Here is a 22,800-nt window from a genome sequence, read left to right as displayed (position 1 = left end):
TGGAATTGAACCCGGGTCCCTGGCACTGTGAGGCAGCAGAGTTAATCACTGAGCCACCGTACTGCCCCATCTATGGCAATTTTCTTAACATAGAGCCATGGAGTCATTACATCACAAAAGAGGCCATTCTGCCCATAACATTCATGCAGGCTCTCTGTGAAGCAATCCAGTGAGCCCAGTTCCTCACTTTATCCTTTCAGCCTTGCAAGGTTATTTCCCTTAAGTGCCTATCCATCGATTGTGTTGACTCATTTCTCACTTGGTGTCCATCACAGGCTGAAATTAAGATACAGTATTAGTCGAGTGTGGAGGCAACTTTAGCCTGCCTCAAACCTGAGTTAACATTACTGGGATGTTGACAATTCACCTCCCAGAGTAGGAAAGGTTTCCATTTGATCACTGGCTTGATGATAATATGCACCAAAATGTATTGACTGACTCTGAAAATATTGTATTAATCTTTCAAAAACGCTGCAGGGAATGAGACTTCAGAATAAATAAGCTTTCTACATTGGGTTGGATTTCAAATTTGCAACATGGCACACAAAGCTCAAATATAAATGAAAGCATATTATGCATGATGTTGGTAATAAAAAAAGAACTTTAATTCATTTCTTTCTTTGAGTTTCCCTTGCATAATATCTCCCCGTTGCTGACTGAAGTGCAGTACATTGGGTGGGTGACTTTGAGCATTTGTCTGAAGCCAGCCACACCCGAGGCTGCACTCACACAGTGACATTCATTTCTCGGCAGGGAGCAATTTACACAAGTTTGCAATCATTTTTAGTTGCAGTCCTCCCCCACCCTCCAACCCAGTTGAGCTGGGATCTGCTCACTCATCACAGTGATCCACCCGAATTGCACCCCCATTTAGTGCTACAAACAAAACCCTTTTCCAGTAATGCCCAGTGTTAGTGATTCCTGGTTAGAGCTGCACAACACCGTTACTGAGGTACAAAGTTAAAAATCACACAACACCAGGTTATAGTCCAACAGGTTTAATTGGAAGCACACTAGCTTTTAGAGCACCGCTCCTTCATCAGGTGGTTGTGGAGGACACAATCTGTGGAGGACACCTGATGAAGGAGCGTCGCTCCGAAAGCTAGTGCTTCCAATTAAACCTGTTGGACTATAACCTGGTGTTGTGTGATTTTTAACTTTGTACACCCCAGTCCAACACCAGCATCTCCAAATCATGGTTACTGAAGTAAACTGTGTTGCCTCTCAGTGATGGACAGCAGCTAAGCTGGTTTTCACGAACATGACAACTGGAGTTCCCCTGAGAATAGACTGAGCGTTAAACATGAACTATTTATTCCAACTGTTTCAACATCCTCTTAATCATGTTGCTGATCAAATCCATTTAAATCTGTTCCACTGACAAAAGGTCAGGGTGAAATCTGGAACTTTAAGCATTTTCCAGTTGACATTCTGATAACTCGACTGGGCGAAATACTGTCCAGGGTGTAACTGAATCTTACCAAGCAGGAACCTTTCTTGAGCTAAAGTCAAACTCAGCCAGGGTGGCAATACAGAAGCTGCAGATGTTGATTCCAGCACTCTTAGGTTTTTAATCAGAAGAGCCTAGAATCAGACCATCCCAGCTCCTGCTCGCTATCCAATTATACTGGAAGGTGTGAGGACAGGAACAGGTTTGGTTGCAATTTGCCCTCAAGGTTGAATAGCCTCCCAGCAGCCATGGCTTTGGTCCGCAGACAAACATGCGCAGTGCCCATTTGGGTGTTGTAGTACAAATACAGAAGCATGAGCAAGTGTGCCAGCCTACTTCAGAGGTAGCTGGGATGGGGAAAGGCATGTTTTGCTAGTGATTAATATTTCACAACAAGTGTTAAAGCTGTTGCATGGAGAAATGTTCTATAAACAAAAGCCTGCTCTTTTTAATCAGAAATACTTTCTCTTTGTCATTACTAACTCAAATGGTCCTGATTGATATTTAGGTATGTTTGTGTGAGCACAGATTTCACTCCTAGATATGTCCCACTGTTCCCTGGCCAAAGCGTTCTCTCCGAACCGCCATTCTATTCTTGCCCTATGTCTATTATTTCACCCAAAGAGGAAGCTAACATTTTTTTCTAGCCATTCTCTGGACTGCTTTAGACCACTTGATTCTTTCAATCATTCAAGGTCACTTCCTTCATGCCTGGCAGCTCTGAACAACAATTCCCAGCTCTAGCCTGTTCGGGGTCAATTGCAATCCTCCTTCACTCAGAACAGCCTTTGCCTCCCTTTCAGTCAGAATTTCCACATGTCGCCTGTCACCAGTGCTACCTCCTGGAGCTTTTAGTTTTCCTCTGCATCCAAACCCTCTCCTTTCCTTTCAACAAGTTTGATTTTAGCTCTTACAAACCACGGGCCCATTTAAACTCTCATATCTAGCAAAATCATTTACTACTTCTGTGGATCCTTGCAATCCTGCAGACGACGCAATAAGAAAAGCTTCCTCTTATGTGGGCGATCCTTCTCCTGCCTGTTACTCCCCCTCCCAGTCTTACGTGCTCTCTCCCTGCCTTGCTATTATTACAATTGTCATTGATTCTCTGAACTGCGTCGGCAGAAGGATGTGTCTGTGCAGGTGTTTTTCAAATAAACAAGTCGACCTAATGATAAACTTCATCTGAGCCTAGTTCTGAAGTTGATAAACAGGCTGGCAGTTCAGAGTTGGGTGAAGAGTTCTTCTCAGTTTGCCTGGTATTCATATTAATGACTAAAAAATCCGTAGGCTTCAAATTGAGCACCTCAATGTTTGCTTTTGCTCGTCTGCTTCATCTAGTCAAAGAGTGAGTCTCCCTGTTGGGAACACAGCTTTCACAATTTCTGTCCATTTAATACCAAGTTATTGTCCAACAGGTTTATTTGGAAGTACTAGCTTTCGGAGCACTTCCTTCATCAGGTGGTTAGTGGGCAGGATCATAAGGCACAGAATTTATACCAAAAGATCATGACCCTCGAGTCACCTCATGAAGGGAGCAGTGAGATTAGATTAGATTAGATTCCCTACAGTACGGAAACAGGCCCTTCGGACCAACAAGTCCACACTGACCCTCCAAAGAGTAGCCATAGAGTCATAGAGATGTACAGCATGGAAACAGACCCTTTGGTCTAACCCGTCCATGCCGACCAGTTATCCCAACCCAATCTAGTCCCACTTGCCAGCACCTGGCCCATATCCCTCCAAACCCTTCCTATTCAAATACCCATCCAAATGCCTCTTAAATGTTGCAATTGTACCAGCCTCCACCACTTCTTCTGGCAGCTCATTCCATACACGTACCACCCTCTGTGTGAAAAAGTTGCCCCGTAGGTCTCTTTTGTATCTTTTCCCCTCTCACCCTAAACTTACACCCTCTAGTTCTGGACTCCCCAACCCCAGGGAAAAGACTTTGTCTATTTACCCTATCCATGCCTCTCATAATTTTGTAAACCTCTATAACGTCACCCCTCAGCCTCTGACACTCCAGGGAAAACAGTCCCATCCTGTTCAGCCTCTCCCTATAGCTCAAATCCTCCAACCCTGCCAACATCCTTGAAAAGCTTTTCTGAACCTTTTCACATTTCACAACATCTTTCCGATAGGAAGGAGACCAGAATTGCACGCAATATTCCAACAATGCACTAACCAATGTTCTGTACAGCCCAACTCCTGTACTCAATACTCTGACCAATAAAGGAAAGCATACCAAACGGCTTCTTCACTATCCAATCTACCTGCGACTCCACTTTCAAGGAGCTATGAACCTGCACTCCAAGGTCTCTTTGTTCAGCAACACTCCCTAGGACCTTACCATTAAGTGTATAAGTCCTGCTGAGATTTGCTTTCCCAAAATGCACCTCCTGGCATTTATCTGAATTAAACTCCATCTGCTACTTCTCAGCCCATTGGCCCATCTGGTCAAGATCCTGTTGTAATCTGAGGTAATCCTCTTCGCTGTCCACTACACCTTCAATTTTGGTGTCATCTGCAAATTTACTAACTATACCTCTTTTATGTAAATGACAAAAAGTAGAGGACCCAGCACTGATCCTTGTGGCACTCTACTGGTCACAGGCCTCCAGTCTGAAAAACAACCTTCCACCACCACCCTCTGTCTTTTATCTTTGTGCCAGTTCTATATCCATATGGCTAGTTCTCCCTGTATTCCGTGAGATCTAACCGTGCTAATCAATCTCCCATGGGGAACCTTGTCAAACGCCTTATTGAAGTCCATATAGATCACATCTACCGCTCTGCCCTCGTCAATCCTCTTTGTTACTTCCTTAAAAAACTCAATCAAGTTTGTGAGACATCATTTCCCACACACAAAACCATGTTGATTATCCCTAATCAGTCCTTGCCTTTCCAAATACATGTACATCCTGTCCCTCAGGATTCCCTCTGACAACTTGCCCACTACCAACGTCAGGCTCACTGGTTCCCTGTGTTGTCCTTACCACCCTTCTTAAACAGTGGCACCATGTTTGCCAACCTCCAGTCTTCCGGCACCTCACCTGTGACTATCGATGATACAAATATCTCAACAAGAGGCCAAGCAATCACTTCTCTACCTTCCCACAGAGTTCTCGGGTACACCTGATCAGGTCCTGGGGATTTATCCACCTTTACCCATTTCAAGACATCCAGCACTTCCTCCTCTGTAATATGGACATTTTGCAAGATGTCACCACCTATTTCCCTACAATCTATGTCTTCCATATTCTTTTCCACAGTGAATACTGATGCAAAATACTCATTTAGTATCTCCCTCATTTTCTGCAGCTCCACACAAAGGCCACCTTACTGATCTTTGAGGAGCCCTATTCTCTCCCTAGTAACCCTTTTGTCCTTAATGTATTTGTAAAAACTCTTTGGATTCTCCTTAATTCTATTTGCCAAAGCTATCCCATATCCCCTTTTTGCTCTTCTAATTTCCCTCTTGAGTATAAAGGAAGTTGGAGTATACTTTTCTAAGGATTCACTCGATCTATCCTGTCTATACCTGACATATGCTTCCTTCTTTTTGTTAACCAAACCCTCAATTTTTTTAGTCATCCACCATTCCCTATACCTACCAGCCTTTCCTTTCACCCTAACAGGAATATACTTTCTCTGGATTCTTGTTATCTCATTTCTGAAAGCTTCCCATTTTCCAGCCGTCCCTTTACCTGTGAACATCTGCCTCCAATCAGCTTTTGAAAGTTCTTGCCTAATACCCTCAAAATTGGCCTTTCTTATTTCTCTGTTCCACTTAAATAACTTCCCTGGATGTATTTCTGGGAATATCCTCCCTCAGCACAGCTGTAATGCTATCCCTTATCCAAAATGCCACTCCCCTCCTCTCTTGCCTCCCTTTCTATCCTTCCTGTAGCATTTGTATCCTGGAACATTAAGCTACCAGTCCTGCCCATCCCTGAGCCATGTTTCTGTAATTGCTGTGATATCCCAGTCCATGTTCCTAACCATGCCCTGAGTTCATCTGCCTTCCCTGTTAGGCCCCTTGCAATGAAATAAATGCAGTTTAATTTATTAGTCCTACCTTGTCCCTGCCTGCCCTGACTGTTTGACTCACTTCTGTTCTCAGCTGTACCAGTCTCAGATTGATCTCTTTCCTCATTATCTCCCTGAGTCCCAACCCCCCCACCTTACTAGTTTAAATCCTCCCAAGCAGTTCTAGCAAATTTCCCTGCCAGTATATTAGTCCCCTTCCAATCCATCCTGCTTGCACAGGTCACTTCTACCCCAAAAGAGATTCCAATGATCCAAAAATATGAATCCTTCTCCCATACACCAGCTCCTCAGCCATGCATTCATCTGCTCTATCTTCCTATTCCTGCCCTCTCTAGCTTGTTGCACCGGGAGTAATCAGATATTACTACACTTGAGGACCTTTTTAAATTTCTGCCTAACTCCCTGTAATCTCCCTTCAGAGTCTCAACCTTTTCCCTTTCAATGTCATTAGTTCCAATGTTGACAATGACCTCCTGCTGGCCCCTCTCCCCTGTGAGAACATTCTGCACCCTCTTTGAGACATCCTTGATCCTGGCATCAGGGAAGCAACACATCATTCTGATTTTTCGCTGCTGGCCACAGAAATGTCTGTCGGTACCTCGGACTACCGAATCCCCTAACACAATTGATCTCTTGGAACCCGACGTACCCCTCATTGCATTACAGCCAGTCTCAATACCAGAAACTTGGCTGCTGAGCTGGAAGGTTCATTTTCAGACATTTCATCACCATATTAGGTAACGTCTTCAGTGAGCCTCCGGACGGAGCACGTGTGGTATAGCCCACTTTCTATTTATGTGTTTGGGTTTCCTTGAGATAGTGATATCATTTCCTATGGTGGTGTCATTTCCTGTTCTTTTTCTCAGGGGGTGGTAAATGGGATCCAAGTCAATGTGTTTGTTGGTAGAGTTTCAGTTGGAATGCCATGCTTCTAGGAATTCTCGTGCATGTCTCTGTTTGGCTTGCCCTAGGATGAATGTGTTGTCCCAGTCGAGAAACTTGAAAGAAACCTTAGCCACTCTCCCTTACATCAAAGCCATCCCGGAAATGACTACCAGCCTACTCAGAACCCTTGGCATCATGATAGCCCAGAAACCCACCAATACACCAAAAAAGCAGCTAATGCATTTGAAAGACCCAACAAGCAAAACTAATGTCATTTCCAAAATACGCTGCAAGAATTATAACAAAGACTATATTGGATAAACAGGCAAAAAACTAGCCACCAGGATACATGAATATCAACTAGCCACAAAAAGACATGACCCACTCTCACTAGTATCATTACATACAGACGGGGAAGGACACCACTTCGACTGGGCCAACACATCCATCCTAGGACAAGCCAAACAGAGACACCCATGAGAATTCCTAGAAGCATGGCATTCCAACTAGAACTCTATCAACAAACACATTGACCTGGATTCCATTTACCACTCCGTGAGAAAAAGAACAAGACATCACCATAGGAAATGATGTCACCACAGGAAATGACATCACCAACCCAAGGAAACCCAAACACATAAATAGAAAGTGGGCTATACCACCAGTGCTTCATCCGGAGGTTGACTGAAGATGTCACCTAGTATGGTGATGAAATGTCTGAAAATGAACCTTCCAGCCCAGCAAGCAAACCTACATTCAAAATGCTTTATTTTCCCAACATTTTGTTGATCAACAAAATTCATTGAAAACCAGTAAAACAAGTGGACTGCACATGTTCTAGTGACTTCAGTACAAAGGCATCTTTTTTATTCCGTATCTGTATATCCCCTCTTTCGATGGTACAGACTATGAAAAGCCATGAATTCCACACAGTTAGAGCCAAAGTATATATAAGGGATAATTTCACACTCAGCTTTGTCCATGGGGTGGCACGGTGGCTTAGTGGCTAGCACTGCTGCCTCGCAGCATCAGGGACTTGGACACAATTCTACCCTCGAGCCACTGTCTATGTGGAGTTTACACATTCCCCCTGTGTCTGCATGGGTTTCCTCCCACAGTCCAAAGCTGTGCAGGTTAGGTGGATTGGCCATGGGAAATGGCCCATAACGGCCAGGAATGCACAGCTAGGTAGATTAGATGTGGGAAATACAAGGATAGGGTAGACAGGGTGGGCTTGTGTGAGATGCTCATTGGAGGGTTAGTGTGGATTTGATGGGCTGAATGGCCTGCTTCCTCCCTATAGGGATTCCATTCTGTGATGCACAAATGCATCTTGTAAAACAATTTTAGTACATGTGCCATCGTCCAAATTCAATCTACATTCCCCTGAAGAATGGTCTTCTCTGCTCAGACAGCGGTTCAGAGAATTTGTATATTGCTACTAAATCGGAGCTGAATTGAAGTATTGTTTGGTGAAATATATCTAATGTTCCTCTTTTTCTTTCTTCCTTACAAATAACAGAATTCCAGAAGTCCGTATTTTGGATAATGGGCCTTTCGAATGCCATGTTGGAATCTATGACAGGACAAACCGTAAGAAGTTTCTGGAAGCATATGGTCATGTCTTCCTCAATGTCATGTGTAAGTCAACAGAACCCAGGGTTGATGATCTTCCATTTTGTTATGCATGGGGACAGTTCCAGTGGTGGAACAAAAGACCTTCTGTAGGATGTATACTGTAAATGGTGGTAAACAAATAATAAAAATTAAACATGTCTGAGTGAACAGGGATAACCATTGATTCCAGTTTTGGAAGAAAGCACAGTTTGGAAGATTAGCATTGCTGCTTAGTTATACTCTTTAGTATGGTTACCCATTTCACTGCCAATTGGGTGGCATTCCCATTGGATCAGTATATTGGGCCATTCTTTTCTAAGACTGTGTTTTACTTGAAAGAGAATAACAAGACTTGTTTCACATTTTCTCAAAATGCTTATAGTACGTGAGTGTGAGTAGCTGGGCCAGCATTTATTACCCGTCCCTAATTGCCCTTGAGAAGGTGGTGATAAGTTGCCTTCTTAACTGTGGTAATCCATATGCTGTAGGTAGACCTACAGTGCCATCAGAGAGTGAACTCTCAGATTTTGACCCAGTGACACTGAAGGAACAACAATGTCTTTTCAAGTCACGATGATGAAAAGTTTGGAGAGGAGCCTGCAAGGAAACAGAAGGAGGATAAAAGGAAAAATGGAAGATTTGATTTATATAGCCCCATGTCTTAGGGAAGCTAATCTGCCATTATTACCAAGTCTGGCTTACAAGTTACTCCAGGACAACAACAATATGGTTGACTCAATGTTTCTCATTTCAAGAGCAATTAAAGTTGGGCAGTAAATTCTCACCCTGCCAGTGATACTGGCATTCTATGAAAGAATAAATGTTTAGAATTCTCAGGGCATGGCCTAGCATGTTTTGTAGCCAATGAAGTACTTTCTTGAAGTGAAGTCTGTATTGTAATGCCGGTAACACAATGGATAATTAGTGAAAAGTCAGATCCCACAGATGGCACTATGTTAATAGCAAGATAACATTTTTCATTTGTGACATTACTTCAGGGAAAATTATTTTTGTTTGAAACTCAGCCAAGCATTCATAATGAGACAGCTGTCATAACAAGAACCTTGATTGACAGAACAGGTATTAGTTTCAGTGTAGCGGGCACAGATCACTTTGAGCTTTCACAAGCAAATGTTTGAAAAAAAAGAGTAATCTACCTGTCCAATTAAATCAGACCAAAAAAAATTCATGAACATTTTAAGGATAATACACATAAAATGCACTTTGAACTATAAGGAGTGGCTAGAAAAATTCAGGTTGTTTTCTCTAGAGCAGCGAAGGCTGGAGGAAGACTTGATGGAAGTCTCGACAATTGTGAGATGCCTAAGAAGGGTTTATGGTCTGAATCTTTTTCACAGAGCTGAACGGTCTAACACTGGGGTGTGTGTGTGTGTGGGGTGGTGGGGTGGGGGGGGGGCATGCACTTAAGGTGAAAGAGGGCAAGTTGTTTAGACAGAGAGTGGTAGGAGTCTGGAACGCACTGCCTGGGGTGATGTTGGAGGCAGATACAGTAAGATGTTTATGGGACTTTTAGAAAAGCATGTAAATATACAAGGAATGGAGAATATGGACCAAGGGCACGAAGAAGGGATTAGTTTAATTTGACATCATTTTCAGCACAACACTGTGGGCCAAAGAGTCTGTTCCTATGCTGTACTGTTTTAGTTCTACGTTCTGTTATGGTATTTTCTCCATTGGAAAGTTAAAGTTATGCATTTGAACAATGACACAATTCTGATCAACATAAGACTCAATATATCTTTTCAGATCAGATTCCCATGAATAATCATTGCATTAAAATTCATCTGCATTACAATAGTGGCATTTGAAGATATGAAAACATTTTACACTCACCTTTGAGAATGTTTCCAACTCTTCAGCAGACTTTGCATTGGCTCTCAAACCCGATGTGTTGTCAATGCACTTCCAAAGCCCCAGCACCAGATGAAAGTGAGGTGCAGGAGACACCATTCCCAATTATATTAGGAATTACAAACTAGTGGGATGAGTTTGAACATTAAGGACTCATGAACCACAGAAAAGACAAAGGGAATATGGGACGGGAACACTGAGGAAAGTGTGACTATTGGCGCTTCCGTTCCCAAACAAAATTTCAAACTATTGACTCTGAATTATCTTGTTTTATTGCACATTTCATCCCTTATATATCTAAAAGTCCACTCCTATTAGATTTTGCTAACTCTGAATGCGATTGGATGAGGAACATTCTTTCTCTCAGGTTGAGAATTGCAGCCCTACCCAAGTTGCTAATATGTGTGGGTGGAATCACTAGTGCAGTATTGAGGGAGTGCTGTGTTGCCAGAGATGGTGTTTTTATGGCTAAGATATTAAACTAAAGGCTTTATCTATCCATGCAAGTGAATTTTAAAGATCTCAATGCTCTTGTCAAAAAGAAGAGTACTTCTATTATCTTGGATGATATATCCCAGGGTGCGACAAGAGATGGCGGGAGAAATAGCAAATGCATATATGGTAATTTTCCAACATTCACTGCACTCTGAGGCAGTTCCATCAGATTGGGAAACAGCAAATGTGACTCCTGTGGTAGAGGTAGACAAAAGATGGGAAATTATAGACCAGTTAGCTTAACTTCTGTAGTGGGGAATTATCAATGAAGAAATAGCAAGGCATCTAGATAGAAATTGTCCTGTTGAGTAGACACAGCACGGGTTCATGAAGGGCAGGTCATGCTTAACTAATCTTTTGGAGTTCTATGAAGATATTACGAACACAGTGGACAACGGGGACCCAGTAGATGTGGTGTACCTAGATTTCCAAAAGGCCTTCGACAAGGTGCCGCACAAGAGGCTGCTGCATAAGATAAGGATGCATGGTGCTACAGGCAATGTATTAGCATAGATAGAGGATTGGTTGACCAACAGGAAGCAAAGAGTGGGGATAAATGAATCCTATTCTGGTTGGCAATCAGTGACTAGTGGTGTGCTTCAGGGATCAGTGTTGGGACCACAATTATTCACAATTTACATAGATGATTTGGAGTAGGGACCACGTGTAGTGTGTCAAAGTTTGTGGATGATACTAAGATGAGTAGCAGAGCAAAGTGTGCAGAGGACTGTGAAACTTTGCAAAGACATAGGAACCTTAAGTAAGTGGGCAAAAGTCTGGCAGATGGAGTACAATGTTAATAAATTTGAAGTCATCCATTTTGGTACAAGTAACAGTAAAAAGGACGATTACTTGAATGGTAAGAAATTGCAGCACGCTGCTATGCAGAGGGACCTGGGTATCCTTGTGCATGAATCACAGAATGTTGGTCTGCAGGTGCAACAAGTAATGGGGGAAGCAAATGGAATTTTGTCCTTCAGTGCTAAAGGGATTGAGTTTCAAAGCAGAGAGGTTTTATTGAAACTGTGTCAGTGCTGGTGAGGCCACACCTGGAGTACTGTGTGCAGTTTTGGTCTCCTTATTGGGAAAGGATGTACTGGCACTGGAGGGGGTGCAGAGGAGGGTCACCAGGTTGATTCCAGAGTTGGAGCGGTTGGCTTATGAGGAGAGACTGAGTAGACTGAGATTATATTCATTGGATAAAATTAAAAGAAACATAAAATTATGAAGGGAATGGGTAAGATCAAAGTAGAGAGGCTGTTTCCATTGGCAGGTGAAGCTAGGACAAGAGGGCATAGCCTCAAGATTAGAGGGAGCAGATTTAAGACTGAATTGAGAAGGAACTTCTTCACTCAGAGGGTTGTGAATCTATGGAATTGTCTGCCCAGTGAAGTAGTTCAGGCTTCCTCAGTAAATAGTTTTAAAGCTAAAAATGATAATGTTTTGAACAGTAAGGGAATTAAGGGTTATGGTGAGAGGATTAGTAAGTGGAGCTGAGGCCACAAAAAGATCAGCCTGGTGATTATTGAATGGTGGAGCAGGCTCAAAAGGTCAGATGGCTTACTCCTGCTCCGCGTTCTTATGTTTCTCCTTGACCATTTGGTGCTCATGCTGTCGGACAAATAGTCAATTTGCAAAACGTGAAATGTGGCATTATTCTTGATTGGGCTTCTACTTTGGCTGAACTGAATGGTGCACAATGTTCTCAGGTGAACTGAGTTTCAACTCCACGATCCATCTATTACTGAGGAGCTGTTGTGGTAGAGTCCCTATCTCTGAGCTAGGAGGTATGGATTGAAATCCGACTTGCTCCAGCAGCGTAGACTAACATCTCTGAACAAGGTGTGAAGAAAAAACATTCCATCTATTACTGAAACAAAAACAGAAATTGCAGGAAAAGCTCAGCAGGTCTAGCAGCATCGATGGACAGAAAATCAGAGTTAACATTTCAGGACAAGTGACCCTTCCTCTGAACTCAGGATGGGTTCTGAGGAAGGGTCACTGGACCCAAAGCATTAACTCTGATTTCTCTCTTCAGATTCTGCCAGACCTGCTGAGCTTTTTCCAGCAATGTCTATTTTGTCTCTGATTTATAGCATCCGTGATTCTTTTGGTGTTTACCATCTATTACTGAGTTCACTTACTTCCACCTCTGCTGCACTTCTCACCTTCACACTATATTCATCCTTACATTTTTGCACTTGTTATCTTTAGCTTTCACAGCTCCAGTTAACTGCTCCCTCACCCTCCCATCCAGTCAGCTTTATGTTATTCAAACAATACAAAATTTACACTGTCCAGGACTCTATTTTGCATCTCTTATCCTGTTCGAAGGTCTTATCACCTGTTTGCTGATCCCTGTTTCGGTGTCAATCTCTGGTAGTTCTTCTACCTCTACATTAGATAGCTGTGAGTGCATGCCCACTCAGGACCTGACCAAATAACTCAAAGCTGGCATTCCAGTGCCATACTGTGGGAGTGCCACATTGTCAAAGGTTCCACGCTTCAGATCAGAAACCAAATCAAAGCTCCATATTCCATCTCGGGTGGCTGCAGAAGACCCCATTTGACAATGAGCAGTGACCCAGTGTCAATCATCTTTCATCTAACATCACTAAAAACAGATTATTTCTTTGCTGTTTGTAAGACCTTTCCAATAATAAATTGGCTACTGCATTTCTCCACATTTTTACAATGGTGACTACTGTTTAATAGATAGATACCCATCTATTGAATTGGGCAGCAAAAGGTATTCAGAGATTTACAAGAGTTTTATCATAGATCCATAGTTTAGCACAAATATCAGTTCCACCTCTTCCGTCTCATCTTTCCCCCGTCCAAAGCCAGTCACCAATGGGGAGAAATCCAGTATTTGTTTTATTTAGAGAACCCATCACCAAATTACCAAAGTCACAAAGTCTGTCTGCTAGAGACAGCCTGTTTATAAGTTAATCTGTTCATACATATTATGGCGTATGTCTGGGACAGGCGGGTCTTGAAGCTGGATGTTTATTTTGATCAGTATATGAATCAGACGGGTTTGGAGGGATATGGGCTGGATGCTGGCAGGTGAGACTAGATTGGGTTGGGATATCTGGTCGGCATGGACGAGTTGGACTGAAGGGTCTACATTTGGTTTCTATTTGGCTGAACTGGATGTTGCACAGTTCAAGGTGTACTTGGGTGTTCACATCAAATCACCCGATTAACAAATAGCAAACACTGTCCACCAGAGATAATTCATCATGGAGTTGTTGGGAAAATAATGCGCTCCAATCCCCACAGTGCTCAACTCTCTATAAAGGCTTTGCTGTATTGGAACACATTATCTGTTGCATCTCCAAGGACACTCAGCTCTTTGTAGATATGTTTAATCAACCTGATCAAAATGTTCCGATATACTTCTGGAGCAGATGGGACTTAAATCCAGATCCACTATCCCAGAAGTACAGACACTGCCACTATGCTACCAAGGCCACAAGGAGTTGACGGTTGTTTAAGTACAGAAATCTGCAGCATTGATGATTTGGACACTTAAATCATAAATAGCTAGCATCTAAATTCAACCAGTAATAGGGAAGGCAAATGAAATGTTGGTCTTTACTTCAAAGGAAATGGAATGTAACAATAAGATAGTTGCTGAAACTGTACAGGCACGGGTCAGACCACATTTGGAATACTGTGGGCAGTTTTCCGGAGAGGCAGTGGCCTAGTAGTGACCTTGCTGGACTGCTCATCTACAGACCCAGATAATGCTATTGGGACCCAGATTCAAATCCTGCCAAGGCAGATGGTCGGACTTGAAATTAATTAATAGAAAAGCCTGGACTCAAAAGTCTAATGATGGCAATGAATCCATTGCCAATTATAGACTCATAGAGATATGTAGCATGGAAACAGACCCTTCAGTCCAACTCGTCCATGCCGACCAGATATCCCAACCCAATCTAGTCCCACCTGCCAGCATCCAGCCCATATCCCTCCAAACCCGTCTGATTCATATACCAATCCAGATTTATTGGGGAAAAATCCCAATTGTCTCACTAAATCCTTTAGGGAAGGAAACTGCCATCCTAACCTGGTCTGGCAGGTGACATCAGAGCTGAAAATGTGTTGCTGGAAAAGCGCAGCAGGTCAGGCAGCATCCAGGGAACAGGAGAGGCCATTTGGCCAATGAGTCTGCTCCACCATGTGATGGCTGATCTGATAAGCCTGAATTCCACTTTCCTGCCTCTCCTGCTCCTTTGATGCTGCCTGACCTGCTGCGCTTTTCCAGCAACACATTTTCAGCTCTGATCTCCAGCATCTGCAGCCCTCACTTTCTCCTGGCAGGTGACATCAGACTCATGGCAATGTGGTTGACTCTTAACTACCCTCTGAGCAATTAGGGATGGGCAATAAATGCTGGCCTAGCCAGTGATGCCCTCATTCTGTGAATGAATTTAAAAAGAACACTCTTGCTCCCCTTATCTAAGGCAGTCCAGTGAAGGTTCACTAGGTCGATTCCTGTAAGGAGGGATTTGCTTCTGAGGAGAAGTCATGTAGGTTGTGCCTGTACTCATTCTGTTTAGAAAAATGAAAGGTAATTTTATTGAAATAAATAAGATTGCAAGGGGTCTTGACAGGGTAGGCACTGTCTCTCCTTGTGGGAGAACCTTAGGACCAAAGAGCATAATCTCAGGGTGAGGAGTCACCTGTTTAAGAGAGATATGTGGAGGAATCTTTCCTCCCAGAGAGTAGTGAATCTGTGGAATTCTTTACTGCAGTGGGCTCTCGAGGTTGTGCCAAGTAGATTCAGGACTGAGATAGGCAGATTTCGAATCAGTAAGGAAATCAAGGGTTATGGGGAAAAGGCAGGAAAGTGGAATTCAGGCTTATCAGATCAGCCATTACATGGTGGAGCAGACTCATTGACCAAATGGCCTATGTCAGCTCTTATATCTTCAGTTCTTATGACTTAATTAATCTCACAGTTACCACCATAAAGATTCACCCTGGTAGCAACATTGTGTACCTTCTATAAAATACACCGCAATAAATAATACCCCAAACAGCAACTTCCAAACCATGATCTGCACCATCTAGAAGTACAAGAGCAGCAGATACATGGGAACACCGCTGCCTGGAAGTTTCACTCCAGGCACATCCTGGCTGTGTCTTCAGGGAACTCCATTGTTCATTAATCGGCTTTCCCTGAGCTCAGGAGCTGTGAACTGAGCTTTGTCTTGATTTCACATTTTTCTTATTATCATGTATGATTTCTACCATTGATGTAGGCACCACAGTAGGGTGACTTATAAAACTTTTCACTGTATTTGTCATGTAAAAGTACACGTGACAATAAATTTCCCTTTCTAAGTTAAAAATCACACAACACCAGGTTATAGTCCAACAGGTTTAATTGGAAGCACTAGCTTTCGGAGCGACGCTCCTTCATCAGGTGATCTCCAAATCTTTCCCTTTCTATTCATCCTTCCTCACTACACCCTGTCTCTGTAATCCATCCTTGTCTAAACTTGGTTTCTGATGTCTGTGCATTCCCTGCTTTCACTAGAAGCAGGAAGCATGGTCAGTCCTGTTCTCCTGAACTCTATCCCTGAGCCACACTGCTTTGTTATCTCTCTCCTCATCTTCAAACACCTCATTCAGACCTATCCCTTTGACTATACTTGTAGCCAGACTCCTAATTCTTCAGTATCTATTCAACATCTGTGATGTCACCTTGTTGTGTGAAAGGTGTAAGAGCAAATTGTAGATGGATTGTGGTATTTAGAGAGTCTCAACTCAACAGTGTTTAGAATCATAAAAACAACAAATGCTGGAGATCACAATGGGTCAGGCAGCATCCATGGAGAGAGAGCAAGCTAACGTTTTGAGACTAGATGATTCTTCATCAGAACTGAAGAGAAGTGTGGAGTGTGAAATGAAGTGTGCCAAAGTTTGGGGGAGGTTGGTTGGGTTGGGATAGTCGGTGTAGGGTGCTGGTGGAGAAAAGATGTTGATAGTTCAGATTAAGTGATCGGAGTGTGAGAATAGTGTGCCTAGCTGCCAGACCTGAAAGGATAGACAGTGCCCACTGGGGTGGAAGAGGGCAGGACATGATAACAGGATGTAACAAGCTAAAAGGGAAGAAACTGAAGAAATGGTTCACAATTTGAAGGTGTTGAACTCAATATTATATCCAGAATGCTGTAAAGTGCCTAGTCTGAGGATGCAATGTTGTTCCTCCTGTGATTCACTGGAGCATTGGAACATGCTGAGGCCAGACAAGTGAGAATACGAGCAGGATGCTGTGTTAAAATGACTGGCTACGGGAACATCAGGGTCCTGCTTGCACACAGACAGGAGGTGTTTCACAAAACGGTCACCCTGTCTGCATTTGGTTTCTCCAATGTCGGGTAGGCCACATTGGGTGCAGCGATTACAATACACAAGATTGCATGAGGTACAGGTGAAATGCTGCTTCACCTGTTTCGGCCCTTGAACTCTTGAGGGAGGTGGCTGAGGAAATAGCGGAGGCATTGGTTGAGATCTTTCAAAAGTCACTGGAGTCAGGGAAAGTCCCGGGTGATTGGAAGATCGCTGTTGTAACCCCCTTGTTCAAGAAAGGATCAAGACAAAAGATGGAAAATTATAGGCCAATTAGCCTAACCTTGGTTGTTGGTAAAATTCTAGAATCCATCATTAAGGATGAGGTTTCTAAATTCTTGGAAGAGCAGGGTCGGATTAGAACAAGTCAACATGGATTTAGTAAGGGGAGGTCATGCCTGACAGACCTGTTGGAATTTTTTGAAGCGGTGACAAGTAGGTTAGACCAGGGAAACCCAGTGGATGTGGTCTATCTAGACTTCCAAAAGGCCTTTGATAAGGTGCCACACGGGAGGCTGCTGAGTAAGGTGAGGGCCCAATGGTGTTCGAGGTGAGCTGCTGGTATGGATTGAGGATTAGCTGTCTGACAGAAGGCAGAGAGTTGGGATAAAAGGTTCTTTTTCGGAATGGCAGCCGGTGACAAGCGGTGTCCCGCAGGGTTCAGTGTTGGGGCCGCAGCTGTTCACATTATATATTAATGATCTGGATGAAGGGATTGGGGGCATTCTAGCGAAGTTTGCCGATGATACGAAGTTAGGTGGACAGGAAGGTAGTACTGAGGAAGTGGGGAGGCTGCAGAAGGATCTAGACAGTTTGGAAGAGTGGTCCAGGAAATGGCTGATGAAGTTCAATATGAGGAAATGCGAGGTCTTGCACTTTGGAAAAAAGAATACAAGCATGGACTACTTTCTAAACGGTGAGAAAATTCATAAAGCCAAAGAACAAAGGGATCTGGAAGTACTAGTTGAGGATTCTCTAAAGGTAAACACGCAGGTTGAGTCCGTGATTAAGAAAGCGAATGCAATGTTGTCATTTATCTCAAGAGGGTTGGAATATAAAAGCACCGTTGTACTACTGAGACTTTATAAAGCTCTGGTTAGGCCCCATTTGGAGTACTGTGTCCAGTTTTGGTCCCCACACCTCAGGAAGGACATACTGGCAATGGAGCATGTCCTGCAGAGATTCACACAGATGATCCCTGGAATGGTAGGTCTAACATACAAGGAACGGCTGAGGATCCTGGGATTGTATTCATTGGAGTTTAGAAGATTAAGGGGAGATCTAATAGAAACTTACAAGATAATACATGGCTTGGAAAGAGTGGACGCTAGGAAATTGTTTCCGTTAGGCAAGGAGACTAGGACATGTGGACACAGCCTTAGAATTAGAGGGGATAAATTCAGAACAGAAATGCGGAGACATTTCTTCAGCCAGAGAGTGGTGGGCCTGTGGAATTCATTGCCGTGAAGTGCAGTGGAGGCCGGGACGCTACATGTCTTCAAGGCAGAGATTGATAAATTCTTGATGTCACAAGGAATTAAGGGCTACGGGGAGAATGCGGGTAAGTAGAGTTGAAATGCCCATCAGCCATGATTGAATGGTGGAGTGGACTCGATGGGCCGAATGGCCTTACTTCCACTCCTATGTCTTATGGTCTTATGGTCTTATGGACAGTGAGCAGGGAGGCGGTTACATGGGCAGGTGCCGTGGAGAGGAAGGACGGCGTTGGTGATTGTGGAATGGATTAGGGTGTCCCAGAGGGAAATGCAGATGGGGGAGTGAGGGGAAGATATATTTGGTGGTGGCGCTCTGCTGGAATTGTCTGAAATGGTGGAGAATCATCCTTTGAATGCAGCGGTTGGTGTAATGATAAGTGACGACAAAGCGAACCCAATCACACTGTTGTGAGTGATGGGAAGGGGTGAGGGTGGAAGCACTGGTGATAGGTCAGATATGGTTGAGGGCCCTGTCAACCACTGTAGGTGGGAAACCATGCTCATGGCGAAGCAAGTCATGTCAGCAGCACTGTCTTTGAAGGTGGCATCGTCCACACAGATGAGGTGTAGACAAAGGAACTGGGAGAATGGGATGGAATCCTTACAGGACACAGGGTGTGACGAGCTGTAGTGAAGGTAGCTATGGGAGTCAGTGGCTTTGTAGTTGGATGGCAGTGGACAGTTTATTCCCTGAAAAGGCGACAAAGAGGTCAAGGAAAGGAAGGGAAGTGTCAGAAAGGGACAATGTGAAATTTATAGAGGGATGGAAATTGGAGGCAAAATGAGCAAAGCTTTCAAGATCCTGGTGGGAGCATGAAACGACACCAGGACAGTTGTCAATGTACCAAGAAAAGAGTTGTGGGATCACAACAGTGAAAGGATCATTCCACCGACCCCATAAAGAGGCAGGCATATCTGAGACCCATGCCCATAGCCACTCCTTTGACTTGGCAGAAGTGAGATGAATTAAAGGAGAGAGTAGGGCTGGAGACAGAACTGGTTTGGAAGCAGCAATGTTAATATAACATTGTTGCCTGTTCATTAGTCTGCACTGATTAGAGTGATTGCAATGATATAGTTCTGGTTAGAATGAGCCTCAATAAATTGTTGGTGATGTTGGTCATTGTGTAATTGATTATCAGACCTTGGGCAGTCTGATTTAACATTGACGAATAAAACAGTAGAATCAGTCTAACTAATGTTTGCTCTGCACTGCCTTCATTCTCATTTTATCATCCTCTTGCTTCCTAAATGACACCTTTAAAGAAGAGGATGTCAAGTCGGCGTTCCGAACAGTCTCCTGAGTCCCATGTTGAAATTGACTATTGGGTGTCTCTCCTGCTGCCAAGATGAGATAGTTTATGGAGGAATTACAGCCTTTGGCTTTGAACCATATCTTAATGTAAAGGATGCATGCTCCCACAGATTGATTAATTATTTGCAAAACAAATGCACTATATCATCCAGATTAACTTTCACATTGAGTTATTCCAAGCATCAGTCAAAGTGTAAAACAGCAAGGAAAGAGGTGTTACTCGGTTCAACACTGACTGGGGAACTAGCCAAACACCTAACACATATTTAGCCTACCATTGTTTCAAAATAAAAACTCAATCTCCAGTAGCTACTTGCAGTACACACCTCCATTGTTTATTGGAGATCGGTTCAAAGGAATTTGAGTGTACAGTCATCATTCTGAACTTTATTCAGCAGCATATATGAACTTCTGTGGAAATTTAACGTAGAATCCCTACAGTGTGGAAGCAGGCCATTCGGCCCATCAAGTCCACACTGACCCTGCAAAGAGCATCCCACCCAGATCCACCTCCCTGCCCTATCCCCATAATCCTGTATTTCCCATGGCTAATCCACCTAGCCTGCACATCCTGGACACAATGGACAATTTCGCATGCCCTATCCACCTGACCTGCATAGCTTTGGACTGTGGGAGGAAACTGGAGCACCCAGAGGAAACCCACTCAGATACGGGGAGAATGTGTAAACTCCACACAGGCAATCGCCCGAGGCTGGAATCGAACCCGGGTCCCTGGTGCTGTGAGGCAGGAGTGCTAATCACTGAGCCACCGTGTGAAGTGGACCCAGCTCTGCATAAGACAAGCTGCTGGAACATGGAGAAGGAGAAGAAAGGGCGTCAGTAAAAGACCATAGCCGTGAAAGCTTTTTTTAATTCACTTGTGGGTCATGGATGTAACTGGGTCAGCCAGGTGGACCGCGTGGAATATGAGTTCCCTGACTGGGGCTGCTACTCTGGTCCAATCAAGGAGCCCAGGCTGACAGATATAATAAACAGGAATGTCAGAGGTTCTGTTCACTCTGAAAGCTGGCTTGGAGGAGGGAATGATTCCTGAAGAAGGGCTTATGCCCAAAACGTCGATTCTCCTGCTCCTCGGATGCTGCCTGGCCTGCTGTGTTTTTCCAGCATCACATTTTTCAACTCTGGTACTCCAGCATCTGCAATCCTCACTTTCTCCTAACCTGGAGAAACAGCCCATTTCACCTGCTCTGAGGTGAGAAGGTGAGCTGGAGGAACATAAAGGAGAGGGGAACAGGGAAGGAGGACTGCGTAGAGGAAGAGACAGCTCTTCTCTGGCCAGGTTTTAAATGGCCAGCTTATTTTATGAGCAATTCAATAACCTCAACCCGAACTCTCCCCTCACAGCAACCCGACACTCCTTACCTCTCCTCGACCACAGATCACCACATTAAGTTCTTTCCAACAATGCAATAATGAGAAAGGAACAGTAAAGGCCCATTCCAATCCAATGTCTAAACTCAATCCATCTTTCACTGTGACAATTGGACGCTTTTGAGAGAAGCTGTGTCCATCTGAATCTGCATCTCAATGTGTTCTACTGACACACTGATGGAGGTGAGCACCTGTTTCACGGTGGAAGGATTTTCTGCAAATTCTGTGCCAAGTTGGCACTGGTCTCCTCCATGTGCCTGGGCATCGTGTCCTTGCATTTGTTTATGGGCACCAACAACCTTCTTTAATTGGTCCGGCAGCATGTGTCGCGAGAAATCAAAATTAACGTTTGGGTCAAGTGACCCTTCCTCAGAACGGTTCTGAGTAAGGGTCACTTGACCCAAACTTTCCCTCTGATCTCTTTCTACAGATGCTGCCGGACCTGCAGGCCTTTTCCAACTGCTTTTGTTTGTGATTTGCAGCAGCCACTGTTCTTTCGGTCTTTAACCTTCTTTAATTCCCTCGTCTCTCACTGTCCCCATCTGAATCCTCGACAGCAAAACTGGTGTACAAGCTCACTCTGCTTCAAGTTGTCACCGACACTATCCTTGCTCCCATTGTGCCTGGGGCTCTCAAGGTATTCTAACACCTCCTCAAACTTAGTCTCCAAAGTCACTTCAAGAGTCGAATCGAGTGCCGTAACTCGTCACCTTCACCGTCTCCGTCCTCTTGCTCTGTTAGCTGGAAATGTTCCAAAATCGAAGTCACTGGATTGAAGAAAGTGATCTGTGTAGTGTTATAATGATGGGAGGCAAAAAAAACCATGGAATTTGTAGCTAAACCACTTGCAGCCAGAGACAGAAGACAGAGGGATAGGTGGGATGAGAGAAAGAGGATTAGGTTTGCAGATATTCTCATTTTGACTCCTTAAACCGTGCCAGGATCATTGTTTCTTCCATCTGATGCCAACATCCAGCATTGCTTGTCATTTTAATAATAACAGTTCTGAGGAAAGGATGACCAGACCCGCAACGTTAACTCTGATTTCTCTTCACAGATGCTGCCAGACCTGCTGAGCTTTTCCAGCAACTTCTGTTTTCAGGAAACTGTGGTTCCCAGCATCCACAGCTCTTGTGGTTTTTAAATCATTGAAGGAACTTGTTTTCCTCTTTCATGTCACTGTTTCCTGAATGCTAGAAACCGAAGAGTATCCAGGAGCTTGAACTTTTTCCGTATCCTGCTCATTCCCTTCCGCCCCCACCATTCCAACTACGTCATCCTTCCTTTTCCCTACATCCTCATGTATTTTGAAATCAAATCTCACTGTGTTGTCTCCCACTGCACCTTCTTCCTCAGGACTACTAATAGAGGATTGCTTACATGCTTTAGTGGATTCATTAGTGTTCGACACAAATGATGTTGGTCCTGTGTTGTATCATGCGCGAGGCAGAAATAATTTGTGCTGCACTCTCATACCTTTGCTGTCACTGACCTGTATTCCACAGGATTTGCTTATCAGGAGACCTCAATAATTTTTTTTCTTGCACTCTTTCTTGCTGGCATTTAATTGCAGTGGGAGATTACTTGAAGTGTGAAGCTATTCAAGCTGTTATTACTTGCAAGTCAATGTAATTAGTCATTAATATTTGTAAGTTTGTGACTGTTCAAAGAACTGGAGTCACATAACAGGGTGGCTCTGTGCAATCTACATTGCAAGAATAATATACTGACTAACAACTAAGGGTACAGCTCAGAGAAGCGCAATTTGTTTCAGATAATAATGAATTGGGTGTCAGCCATCGCTCCAAGGTAGTACTCTGAATTCTGTGTTAGAAGGATGGTGGCTTCACATTCAG

General features: G+C 43.7%; 1 protein-coding gene across 2 annotated transcripts in view; it reads left to right on the top strand.

Moving 5' to 3' along the window:
* The window catches only part of igsf21a (immunoglobin superfamily, member 21a), a 392,300-nt gene that overhangs the window by 190,918 nt on the left and 178,582 nt on the right, over positions 1 to 22,800 (top strand). For both annotated transcript variants that reach the window (XM_087980554.1, XM_043675638.2), the window contains one exon: positions 7,911 to 8,029. In XM_087980554.1, coding sequence (XP_087836680.1) covers positions 7,911 to 8,029 — 119 coding nt within the window. The remainder of the gene's footprint in view (positions 1 to 7,910; positions 8,030 to 22,800) is intronic.

The sequence above is a fragment of the Chiloscyllium plagiosum genome, unplaced genomic scaffold (genome assembly GCF_037043375.1).
Source record: "Chiloscyllium plagiosum isolate Xiang-an unplaced genomic scaffold, Cpla_swu_hap1 HiC_scaffold_37, whole genome shotgun sequence".
Taxonomy (NCBI): Eukaryota; Metazoa; Chordata; class Chondrichthyes; order Orectolobiformes; family Hemiscylliidae; genus Chiloscyllium; species Chiloscyllium plagiosum.
This window is presented reverse-complemented; position numbering and strand designations above follow the sequence as displayed.